The 13,401-nt window shown below is 42.2% G+C and overlaps 1 protein-coding gene across 4 annotated transcripts in view; it reads right to left on the bottom strand.

Moving 5' to 3' along the window:
* The window catches only part of LOC112237183 (protein unc-13 homolog C-like), a 261,928-nt gene that overhangs the window by 206,572 nt on the left and 41,955 nt on the right, over nucleotides 1–13,401 (bottom strand). For all 4 annotated transcript variants that reach the window (XM_042321233.1, XM_042321234.1, XM_042321232.1 and 1 more), the window contains exons 5-7: nucleotides 11,674–11,752; nucleotides 5,853–5,858; nucleotides 4,223–4,294 (exon numbers count right to left, since the gene is read on the bottom strand). In XM_042321233.1, the coding sequence (XP_042177167.1) occupies nucleotides 4,223–4,294; nucleotides 5,853–5,858; nucleotides 11,674–11,752 (157 nt within the window). The remainder of the gene's footprint in view (nucleotides 1–4,222; nucleotides 4,295–5,852; nucleotides 5,859–11,673; nucleotides 11,753–13,401) is intronic.

Genomic DNA, 13,401 nt, shown 5'->3' with positions numbered 1-13,401 from the left:
AGAGAAAGAGAGAGAGAGAGAGAGTGAGAGAGAGAAAGAGAGAGAGAGAGAGAGAAAGAGAGAGAGAGAGAAAGAGAGAGAGAGAGAGAGAGAGAGAGAGAGTGAGAGAGAGAGAGAGAGAGAGAGAGAGAGAGAGAGAGAGAGAGAGAGAGAGAGAGAGAGAGAGAGAGAGAGAGAGAGAGAGAGAGAGAGAGAGAGGTTGAACGTCTACCGTATCTGTATCATGTTATGTAACATCTTCGTCTGATAATGTGTCATGGCAGTCTTCCATAGTGTGTTTATTACACATCTATAAGCATTTCATGAAAAAAAAGCATTTCATGAATGTGTTATAACAGGTCACAACGGCATTATTAACAAATAATAATATAATATTAACAAAATATATCCATAGCATATCTACAGCGCATTCATGTCATGCTATGCAAGAGCTCATATTTAGGTATCTTAATAGATACATCATTACATTAACAGAGTGGTGTCATCATTTTGGCTGTTCTCAAAAGTGTGCTTCTGCCATAGCAGCGTGGCAGAATCTTCAAGCACCATTGAAAAAGAAGAAGGTAAATCATGGGCCGATACCGGCCGGTGAGGAGCATGGAGCTGGTGCAGGCTATATATTCACTAACACTGGTATGGCAGAAGCACACTTCTGATAACAGACATAATGATGACACTATGCTGTCATTGTTATAATGCCTCTATTATTAAGATACCTAAATATGAGCTCTTCCATAGAATGACATGAATGCGGTATAGATATGCTATGGATATATTCCATGAACCTTTAATATTGTGGTTGGGACCTGTTATAACAAGCTCATGAAATGCTTATAGATGTATAATAAATGGATATGTAGTCAATAATTACCAACTACGGTAGATATCAACTTGGCAAGTTCCCCAATGACAGTGTATACAATGTCAAATCAAATCAAATCAAATGTTATTTGTCACATGTTCTGATTAAACAACAAGTGTAGACCTTACAGTGAAATGCTTACTTACACGCCTTTAACCAACAATGCAGGTTTAAGAAAAATACCCCCAAAAATAAGCAATAATGTATTTAAAGCAGTAAAATAACAATAGCGAGGCTTTATACAGGGGGTATCGGTACAGAGTCAATGTGCGGGGTCAATGTATTGTCCAGTTAGTGTGCATTTTTTATATGTAGAGATGTCCAGTTCTGAAGATGGACACACAGACATTCATTCTCTGCCTGATATTTCTGCTCCAAAAAGCAAAGCAGAAAGAGATAAAAGAGGGAGAAAAGAGAAAGAGAGAATAGAAAAGAGAGAGAGAGAGAAAAGAGAGGGAGGGCAAGCGAGAGAGAGGGGGAGGAGGGTAGTTGGCTAAAACATCTGTCCTGAGTGGACTAGTTTGTCAATCTCCCTGCTGCTGGATTAATGACATTAGAGATACACAACTGGCTCACTGTGACGCCGTCACTGCACTCTCCTTTCTTCCCTATCCCCTTTCCTCTCCTTGCCTCCCTATCTCCTCTAATCTCTCTTCCCTCTTTCCTCTCTCCTCTTCTCCCTATCCTCTTTCCTCCCCTTGCCTCCCTATCTCCTCTAATCTCTCTTCCCTCTTTCCTCTCTCCTCTCCTCCCTATCCTCTTTCCTCTCCTTGCCTCCCTATCTCCTCTAATCTCTCTTCCCAAATCAAATCAAATCAAATTTTATTTGTCACATACACATGGTTAGCAGATGTTAATGCGAGTGTAGCGAAATGCTTGTGCTTCTAGTTCCGACAATGCAGTAATAACGAGCAAGTAATCTAACTAACAATTCCCAAAAAAAACTACTGTCATACACAGTGTAAGGGGATAAAGAATATGTACATAAGGATATATGAATGAGTGATGGTACAGAGCAGCATAGGCAAGATACAGTAGATGATATCGAGTACAGTATATACATATGAGATAAGTATGTAAACCAAGTGGCTTAGTTAAAGTGGCTAGTGATACATGTATTACATAAGGATGCAGTCGATGATATAGAGTACAGTATCAACGTATGCATATGAGATGAACAATGTAGGGTAAGTTACATTATATAAGGTAGCATTGTTTAAAGTGGCTAGTGATATATTTACATCATTTCCCATCATTTCCCTCTTTCCTGTCTCCTCTCCTCCCTATCCTCTTCCTCTCCGCAGCATATGGGTGTTTAAGGTGTAATCTGAGATACAGTTCTCTTTGGGATGTTCATTTGTCAATTTAGCAGATAAAACACCAACATCTGCTCGCCCTACTTAAAACCACAAAATACTCTGCAGCTACGCCAAGGACTACTACTCCCATATGCAGCTACACTCGGGACTACAAATCCCATTATATGCAGCTGCATTTAGGACTACATTTCCCATCCGCAGCTACACTCGGGACTACAGATCCCACAATCTGCAGCTACACTAAGGACTACAGATCCCATAATATGCAGCTACACATGGGACGACAGATCGCACATTCAGCAGCTATACTCTGATGAACCTTTACAGGATCGGTGACCCGACCTCAGACGGTTGAGCTAATGTAGGCTAATGTGATTAGCATGAGATGGTAAGAAACAAAACAAAATCCCAGGACATAGACATATCTGATATGGGCAGAAAGCTTAAATTCTTGTTAATCTAACTGGACTGTCCAATTTACAGTAGCTATTACAGTGAAATAATACCATGATATTGTTTGAGAGTGCACAATTATGAACATGAAAATGTATTAATAAACCAATTAGGCACATTTGGGCAGTCTTGATACAACATTTTGAATAGATATGCAATAGTTCATTGGATCATACTAAAACTTTGTACATACACTGATATCTAGTGGCCATCTAGTGGCCAAAGTCTAAATTGCGCCTAGGCTAGAATAATTCATTATGGCCTTTCTCTTGCATTTCAAAGATGATAGTGCAACAAAAAAAAATACTTTTTATCTTTGTATTATCTTTTGCCAGATGTAATGTGTTATATTCGCCTCGATTAATTTAACATTTCCACAAACGTCAAAGTGTTTCCTTTCAAATGGTTTCAAGAATATGCATATCCTTGCTTCAGGTCCTGAGCTACAGGCAGTTAGATTTGAGTTTGTCATTTTATGCAAAAATTGGGGCGGATCCTTAAGAGGTTTACACAAGGGTTTTCAAAACTCTCCTCGGGGACCCCCAGCCATTATATTTGAACAATTCTAAAACTATCACACCTGATCCAACTAGCCAACTAAATATCAAGACCTTGAATAGGTTAATCAGGTGAGCTAGTTCAGGGCTACAAAAAAAATCCTAAACATCTGAGGGTCCCTGGGTAGAGGTTTGAAAACCACTGAACTACACAACTGTAATACAGTAAACTACATGACTTTATTAACAATATAATGAACATTACTTTGACAGTGTAATAATGTTACCTACAAACGTTATACGTTAACGTAATAGTTACCTACAATAATGTCAATTTCTGTGATAGACTGTATTGTGATAGAAAGCATTACTGGTACGGCACTAGTGATATTAGGAAATGTAGCATCCCATCCAACTATCTTTATTTATTTAGTGGGAGGAGAGGATTGGAGGGAGGGAAGGAGATGAGGATTGCAATCAATTAAAGCAGAAAGCTCTGGAGGTCAGCGGAAAGGAAAACAAATTCTCCCTCCATCGATTAAGATGTCTCTCTCTCTCTCTCTTTCTGATTCTTGTACAGCACAGTACAGCAGTGTTTATCATTAAACAGATTGTCTCTCAGCCGCATTACTCTCCACCTGTTCATTCCTACTGTACTGACAAGCTAATAAAGCTAATCTACTCTCTACAGTGATGAAACAGCCTAATCTAGTCATTTAGTCTGACCATATCTATCTTCTAGCTGGACACTTCCTGGACAGTTCCAGTACAATGCCATGCAGCTCTTGTGACATTCATCTCTGAACACACACACACTTGTGGACAGATACAATGAAAGACCCACACACCCACCCACCCACCCACACACACACACACACACACACACTGACAGTTTTAACACGGCTGCAGGGGTCCATGTCTGTATGTGTCAAAGCCCCCCAACCTCCAGCTCTGTGTGCCTCCTTAACACCCCCCCCCACACACACACACACACATGCATTAGTCCCTCACATTAGTCCCTCCCCCTCTTTACCCCTGGGGGATCTGATTGTCCAGTGATTTACATGCAGGCAGTGAGTGGGGCGACCTACCAGGTCCTCGTTGTTCAGAGTCGATCTAGTCACCAGGGCGAACGAGATGCCTGCCTTTCGAGCAGCGAGAGTCTGGGAAAGAGAGAGAGAGAGAAAGAGAGAGACAGAGAGAGGGGGAGTAGATAGAGAGAAAGAGAGAGAGAGAGAGAGAGAGAGAGAGAGAGAGGAGAGAGAGAGAGAGAAAGGAGGAGGAGTAGACAGAGGGGGAGAAAGATAGAGAGAGAGAGAGGAAGGGGGAGTAGACAGAGAGATAGAGAGAGAGGAGGGAGAGAGAGGGGGAGAAAGATAGAGAGAGAGAGGGAGAGAGAGAGAGAGAGGAAGGAGGAGGAGTAGAGAGAGGGGGAGAAAGATAGAGAGAGAGAGGGAGAGTAAGACAGGGACAAGAAGATAATAAATAGATGCAACTAAGAACCATGACACAATATTAATAATCAAACAAAGTGGTTTTCTAGCACTGCAATAAGATTGTCACTGTCCTTTAGAAGCAGGGCCATGGGGGGGTCAAATACTTTCTAATGCTGTACTTGACTATCATATCACTGTGGTGTCTGCCATAGAAATAACTGTCTATTCCTCACTTTCAGCCGGTCTCTATAGTTGTAGAGCCAGAATCAGGATGCATTCCCAAAGATGCCATATTTCCTGTGTAATGTACAGTATTTTGACCTGAGCACTATGGGCGCTGCTCAAAAGCAGTGCACTCTATAGGAAATAGGGTGCCATTTGGAGTCAGCACAGAGAGATTAGCCCTGTCTATATCTAATCAGTTAAACTTTACTGCAGCAAAGAGATCAAACTCATCTTCAACTGCTAAATGAGTTTTGTTTCTGTGCATGTCTGACATGGATTCATGACTTTGTAAGATAAACAAAATGACAGACAGACACAGAGAGAGAGAGAGCAGGCGGGCGAGAGAGTGAGGTAGGGAGAGCGAGCGAGAGAGAGAGAAAGAGAGAGAGAGAGAGAGAGAGAGAGAGAGAGAGAGGAGAACCAGCACTCTCTCAGTTTGTCTGATCTGGGGCTTCTCTGTTTGTTGATTGGTTAATCTAGTTTGTTTAATCAGCCTGTGCACAGCCAGCCTTATCTATGCTCTCTCTGGCCTCTGGCTATCCTTTGGGGACACTGACGACACTGAGGAGAAAAAGACTACGGTGTCACAAACTAATCTTTGTCTTGTTCGCGGCCATAACAGCCACACCAACTGAGAAGATAAGAGATGGAGCAACAAAATAATAGTCTTCACGTCCCGGCCCCAACCGCCACAGACCCTCACGGAGGTAGACCTGGGTTCAAATGCTATTTGAAATCTTTCAAATATTTTGACCGTTTTCTTTAGTCTTTCTTGAGAGCAAGCTGGTCGGGGAATGGGGTTAGGAATTTTGGGACTATTCTATCGGTCCATTAAACCATGCAAGCTCAGTCAAGCACAGATCAACTATTTACAAATTATAACACAGGTCTGTCTTTCCGATTCAGACATCTCAGGATGTCTACTACAAAGAATGTACCTCTAGCGAGCTTCTTGTTCATTATCAAGGCCGTAACAACAAGTGAAGACAGAGAGAAATAGAACAACTTACCCAGATATATTTTGTATAATGTTATCATTTTGTAAAGGGCTTTGACTTACCATAGCCTGATGGTTTCCACAGACGCAATGAAAAGAAAAAGCAAGAGATGCAATTAGAAGCTGTCTGTCTGGCAGGCAGACATGGGCATTATCTCAAATGACACCCTATTCCCCATAAAGTGCACTACTTTTGACCAGACTCTATAAGGATCTGGCCTATTGTCTATATAGTGCATTACTTTTGACCAGGTCCCACAGGGCTCTGATCAAAAGTAGTGCACTCTCTAGGTAATAGGGTGCCAGGGCTGATAGAAGTGCACTATAAAGGGAAAAGGATGGCATTTCAAATGAAGCCCTGATGTCACACAGATAATAGCCACAGCATGGTTGAACTGAGAGCTTCAGAGCTAAGACAATCTGTGACATGCATTACAAGTCAGCTCTATGGAACAATTCATCTCAGTCATTTAGAGCTCTACAATCTATAGAATCATATTCTTTACATGCATTAAACATTACAGAATTGCACTCATGCTTGGTATTTGTAGTGTTGGTCTCAGTACATGTATAGGTCCAGGTGATTTGTTTCCTGACCACATGACCTGACCAGGAACAAAACTACAGCTAGGTATCACAGCTAGCGCCCAGAGTCTTTCCTGGTCATGTCTTGTGGTCTGGGAAGAACTCCTGGCCCCATCTCTGTAGGATGAAGCATTTCATCATAATATTTCCGCTGTCACTTCTGCACGTTAGTTAGTCTGGTAGACACACCAACAGACGAACACCAAACAGGACAAACAGGTACACGCAGGTACAGGTACGTTTACAGTGATGCCAGTTGGACTTTACACCACTGACTCATACACAGTACACTAACTAACTAACATGTACATTACATGGTAACATTAATATCCACTAAACAAGAGTGTGGAGAGGAGATAGATAGATAAAGTTACATATATATCATTATACTAGGGCATTAGTAGGCAACCCTGGCCTGGAGTGCCACAGGCGCTTCATGTTTTTGATTTAACCAACCTGGAAGACCAGGTGTGTAATGGTTTTAGGCCATCACTGAACTGATCAATTAGCTCAGTTGGTCAGGTGAGGTGCCTAGTTGGAACAGAATCCTGCAGTACCTGTGGCAGTCCAGGAACAGGGCTGCCGACCCATGTGCTAGAAAAGAGGTTGGTGCCACATCTGCATGTGCTCTAGCCAACTCCCATGAAGTCCGTCGTCATGGCCACCATACACACACAGTATACAGTATGTTATGTTGGCTAGTGCACATACAGGTCTGGACCAAATTGATATTAGAGGAATATAGGAAAATGCAGACATGGACAGCTGACAATATTGACTCAGTCTTTACCATCCTCTAGCCCGGGGGAGGCCAATCCTTCTCCCGGAGAGCTACTGCAGGTGCAGGCTTTTGCTCCAGCCCTGCTCAAGCTAACACACCACATTCAGCTAATCAAAGAGGCCGATGAGGCAGCTGATTAGTGGAGTCAGGTGTGTTGGAGCAGGGCTGGAGTAAAAAACAGTGGGCAAAGTTGGCTGATATGATGCCATCCTTACAACCAGTTTACAGTTGATCTTGTTTTATTGAAACAATTTCAAACGATTTATTCCACTGGAAAATATGTACTTGTTGTAATATGGTTGTAATTACGTCACGCTGATTAAAATGATGTCATTACATCCAGTTTATAACCTTTCAACGAGTTTTGCCCACTGGGAAACCCAACCTAACCTCTTGATGTAAATGTGTCTTTATAGGTAGAATAAACGTGCCGACAACATTTCCCCCTTTCCCCTTTCCCCCTACAAGGTTGTGCCCTGCACACATTTTCGTCTGGAGGTTGGGTTGGGGAAGCCTGCATGCCCGGTAGGTCTCCAGCCAGCGGGCTGTCCGGCCCAGGTCTAGCCGTGTCTACAGCCCAGCTATGGTAAAGATCCATGGGGCATCCATGACCATGGTGTTGTGTTGGTTCAGCCATGTTCGTGGCAGCCATGGGTTCTGTAAGCAGGGGGATGTCACCTCTACATGAACCCAGAGTGTTGATGTAAGTGTAAGTGGTCAACATGCACCGCTATTATGCTCGGGTTGCTGCAGGCATTATCAAGTAACAATACAATCTGAGTCAGGCATTACTAGTACATATTAAAACCCTGAGTTCGGATGTTACTGAGTGTGGAGATATTTATGGTTAGCTAAGAAGTCATTTTAAATATGTATTTAAATGTAAATATGTTTTGCATCCCACTGTGATTGGTGGGGATCCCTCCTGTCCCAGCCAATCAGATCGCTGTTGCTGCCCTGAAGCAATCCCACAGCCAATGTGTTGTACATCGACAGAGGAGAGACATGACAGGGGGGACCAATTAGAACAGTGATTACTGACTTCATCCGGGGGGTGGGGTGGGGGCGGGGGGTAAAAGGTTCTTCTTACAGTGTTGCTTTTACAATGATTTAAAAGCCTCAGAACAGTTAAATCAGAAGTCAATGAAGTCCTCAGATATATATATTTTTGGGTTGAGTTGTCAACATTTCAAATAATATTACTTAATTGTCTTGTTCGTTCAACTCCTGTTAAAATGTCAAAGTTTGGGCTTGGAAGGTTTGCCTGAAATCTGACAACTCACTGAAAAATATTCCCCATAGCTGTTATGGGTCTGTGTAAGGAATTGGCAAATATCAAATATCCACTCAAAAACCCAGAAACAACAACGACAACCTCATACTCACCAAGACATTGTTGGTTATTAATTTTCATGAGAAATATGGACAAATACAGCATCAACTCATGTTCTTCACTGTGTTATAAACAGCTATCAGAAACTATATAAGCCTTAAATTAACATCAAGCTAATATATTATCATTTCTACCAGATGTACTTTTTCACCAGGAATGAAATTGAAATATTGTACATGGATACTAAGAGCTCAGAATGTGTGTTTCATAATTCCCATGATGTCTGTTATGATCTATGTTAAAGGTTATATTTTATGTATAATATCTCAATAGGGTGGTAAGAAATCGAACCTGATTTGGAAGATAATATATGATGAATCATGAAAACAGACACTGAAGCACAAGAAAGACTTCACCAACAGTTGAACCCATCACTACTACTCCTACAACAACTATTACTACGACTACTACTGCTACTACTACAACAACTATTACTACTACTACAACAACTATTATTACTACTACTACTACTACTACTATACTGCTACTACTACTACAACAACTACTACTACACTGCTACTACTACTACTACTACTACACTGCTACTACTACTACAACTACTACTACTACTACTACTACAACTAATACTACTACACTGCTACTACTACTATACTGCTACTACTACTACTCCTACGACTACTACTACTACAACAACTACTACTACACTGCTGCTACTACTACTACTACTACTACACTGCTACTACTACTACACTGATGCTACTACTACTACTACTACTACTACTACTACTACTACTACTACACTGGTACTAATACTACTAATACTACTAGTAATAATACCACTACAACAAGTACTACTACACTGCTACTACTACTACTACTATTACTACTGCTACAACTACCACTACCACTACTACTACTACTACACTGATGCTACTACTACTACCACTACTACACTACTACTACTACTACTACACTGCTACTACTACTACTACTACTACCACTACTACTACTACTGCTACACTGCTACTACTACGACTACTACACTGATACTAATAATACTAATACTACTAGTACTAATACCACTTCAACAACTACTACTACACTGCTACTACTACTACTACTACTACTACTACTACTACACTGGTACTAATAATATCAATACTACTACTACTACTACTCTGCTACTACTACAACTACTACTACTACCACTACTACACTACTACTGCTACACTGCTACTACTACGACTACTACACTGGTACTAATAATACTAATACTAATACTACTAGTACTAATACCACTTCAACAACTACTACTACACTGCTACTACTACTACTACTACTACTACACTGGTACTAATAATACCAATACTACTACTACTACTAATACTATTACTACACTGATGCTATTACTACTACTACTACTACACTGGTACTAATACTACTAATACTACTAGTACTAATAACACTACAACAACTACTACTACTACACTGCCACTACTACTACTACTAATACTACTACTACTACTACTACTACTACTACACTGCTACTACTACTACTACACTGGTACTAATAATACTAATACTACTAGTACTAGTACCACTACAACAACTGATACTACACTGCTACTAATACTACTACTACTACACTACTACTACTACTACTACTACTACTACTACTACACTGCTACTACTACTACTACTATACTACTACTGCTGCTAATACAACTACTACTACTACTAATACTGCTGCTACTGCTGTGTCTACTAGTACTACTACTACTGATACTACACTGCTACTAGTACCACTACTACTGCAGCTGCTAATACAACTACCACTACCACTATTACTACTACTGCTACTAATACACTGCTACTACTGCTACTACTACTACTACTACTGCTACTACTACTACTACTGCTATTACAACTACCACTACTACTACTACTACCTACTACTACTACTACTATTTCTAATATCGCTGCTGCTGCTGCTGCTGCTGCTACTACTACTACTACTACTATTACTACTACTACTGCTGCTGCTGCTACTAATACACTGCTACTACTGCTGTGTCTACTAGTACTACTACTACTGATACTACTGCTACACTGCTACTAGTACTACTATTACTGCTAATACAACTACCACTACTACTATTACTACTACTGCTACACTGCTACTACTGCTACTACTGCTGATACTACTACTACTGCTGCTGCTGCTACTACTACTTCTACTAATACTACTACTACTACTGCTGGTACTACTACTACTACTACTACTACTACTACTACTGCTGCTGCTGCTGCTACTACTACTGCAACAACATCTATAACTACAACTACTATTTACTGCCCTACTAGACAAGTATTACTACCTACTAACTGAACTAACTGAGAAACCATACTACCAGGGTTGGGATCCATTACATTTCAATTCATTTAATTTAGGTGATTCACTGATATTCAAAACTAGAAAAATCCTTATTGAACACAAATAGGGAGTGAATTGGAAAGGAATTGGTGCCAACCCTATCCCAGCATGGTAGACTGCACTAACACAATGTCCCCCCCAAATGGCACCCTATTCCCTTTACGATGCACTACTTTATAGTTCACTATAAAGGGCATCGGATGCAATTTGGGATGAAGCCATTGGTAAGACTGTAGACTACTCTACCACATAATTCATATTCCATAAATTGCAATAAAGTATGGGCCTCAGTTGTCTGGGCCTCACGATATGTTCACACAAAGCAAACCGTACCGTCCCATCAATATGATGAATCACGCTGGCGTTCAATAACACTGCTCTCTCTTTCGCCACTAACTAACTGTAGGATGAATTACAACAGGCTAGCAGTTAGATTTCACATCCGATCAGTTCCAAATGGCACCCTACTCCTTTTCCAGTGCACAACTTTTGACCAGGATCCACAGGGGACCCGTCAAAAATAGTGCACTATGTAGGGCATAGTGTGCCCTTTGGGACACACTCATACTCATACAACACAGCAGACTCCAATGGCAGGCAGGGGAACAACAACAAAATCCCAGCTTGTCTGGCTGGTGCTGTCGTTTCTGTAATGTAGAAACAGTCAGACAGACCCACCAACCTGCCATAATATAACTCACACAGAACCTTATTGAGGCAGATAACTCACCAGGTCTCGGACAATAGGTAAGGTCCTCTTGCGGCGTAAATCTGGCATGCTGTCAATGCCATAAAGAATGCAGCCAGCTCTGTTGGAAGCAGACAGGTTTAAGGCCTATTAATATCATAATAATGCCGTGTAGAGGGGGCATTACCAGGCTAAACAGGGGAATGGTGATTTACAAGGGCTGGCTAACACACAAGTCATACCTCATGCTCCTTTCTCTCCCTACAGGTTTCCCTGCTACCCTGCCTGACCAGAGGGCCCAGGCTAGGGATATTCTGTCTGTCTGTGTCTCTCTGTCTGTCTGTGTGTCTCTCTCTCTCTCTCTCTCTCTCTCTCTCTCTCTCTCTCTCTCTCGACTGGTAAGGTAGTGTAGCAGACAGCTTCAGCAAGTGAGAGGAGACACTTGTCAAAACTGACAGGACACTACTGTGAGCTGGCGAGAGCAGCTTTAAATAGCAATGACCATGTGTGTGTGTGTGTGTGTGTGTGTGTGTGTGTGTGTGTGTGTGTGTGTGTGTGTGTGTGTGTGTGTGTGTGTGTGTGTGTGTGTGTGTGTGTGTGTGTGTGTGTGTGTGTAATATGTTAATGTAGGAGTCACTGTTCCTGTGCTGAAACATACTTGTTAATGTTTGTCTGTCTGTGTGCATTCATGTGTGTGGTGCAACTAACTCTCACAGTCTCACGTCAGAATTAGACGTTCATCCATGTTTCTGAGAGGCTGGGTGGAGAGAGACTGGGGAGAGAGGCTGGGGGAGAGAGACTTGGTGGAGAGAGACTGGGTGTAGAGAGACTGGGAGGAAAGAGACTGGGTGGAGTGTTACTGGGTGGAGAGAGGCTGGGTGGAGAGAGTCTGGATGGAGAGAGGCAGGGAAGAGAGACTGGGGAGAGAGGCTGGGGGTACTGGGAGGGGGAGACTGGGGGAGAGACTGGGGAAGAAAGGCTGGAGGAGAGAGGCTGGGTGTAGAGCGACGGTGGGAGAGAGGCTGGGGGAGAGAGACTGGGGAGAGAGACTGGGGGAGAGAGACTGGGGGAGAGGCTCGGGGAAAGAGAGAGAAGCTGGGCCATGTCAGAGTCAGGACTGGGCTGTGGGAGAGAGGCTGGGTGGAGAGAGAAAGGGGGACTGGGGAAGACTCTAAAAAGAGCTCTTACTAGAGTGTGTTGTAGATTTTGTGACAGGCTTAACAATAGTTTTCTCCTGACAATAACTATCTAGAGCACCCGTCTTGATTTTGGGACACAGCCAATGACTTCCTGGTAAGTAAATACTGTATAACTGCTATAAGTTGCTAGTGCCTCTCTAGTTAAGTATAGGCTAAGTGGAGTGATGTTTGGATTGGCTGTCTGTGAGTGGGGATGGAAGGCCTGAGGGTTCAGGACCAAATTACAGCTCTCTCCCCCAAAGCTCCGATGTGTTAATCAGCTGCCCACAGAGACATTAAACAGTCTGCTTCAGCACAGAAACAATGACTCATACATCAACACACACACATAGAGAGAGAGAAACACACACACAGTCAAGCGAGCAAGCACGCAGCACAAACAAACAAACACACAGACCCACAGTATATCAACACACATACTATGTGTGTAGTATGCCAGCCAATGATGGAATGAGAGGGAGAGAGAGAGAGAGAGCAAGAGAGAGAGAGAGAGAAAGAGAGAGAGAGAGACAGAGAGAGAGACAGAGAGACAGAGAGAGAGACAGAGAGACAGAGAGAGAGAGAGAGAGAG

This window comes from Oncorhynchus tshawytscha, linkage group LG04, assembly GCF_018296145.1.
Source record: "Oncorhynchus tshawytscha isolate Ot180627B linkage group LG04, Otsh_v2.0, whole genome shotgun sequence".
Taxonomy (NCBI): Eukaryota; Metazoa; Chordata; class Actinopteri; order Salmoniformes; family Salmonidae; genus Oncorhynchus; species Oncorhynchus tshawytscha.
Note: the sequence above shows the minus strand (reverse complement) of the source record. Positions and strands in the feature narration are given on the sequence as shown.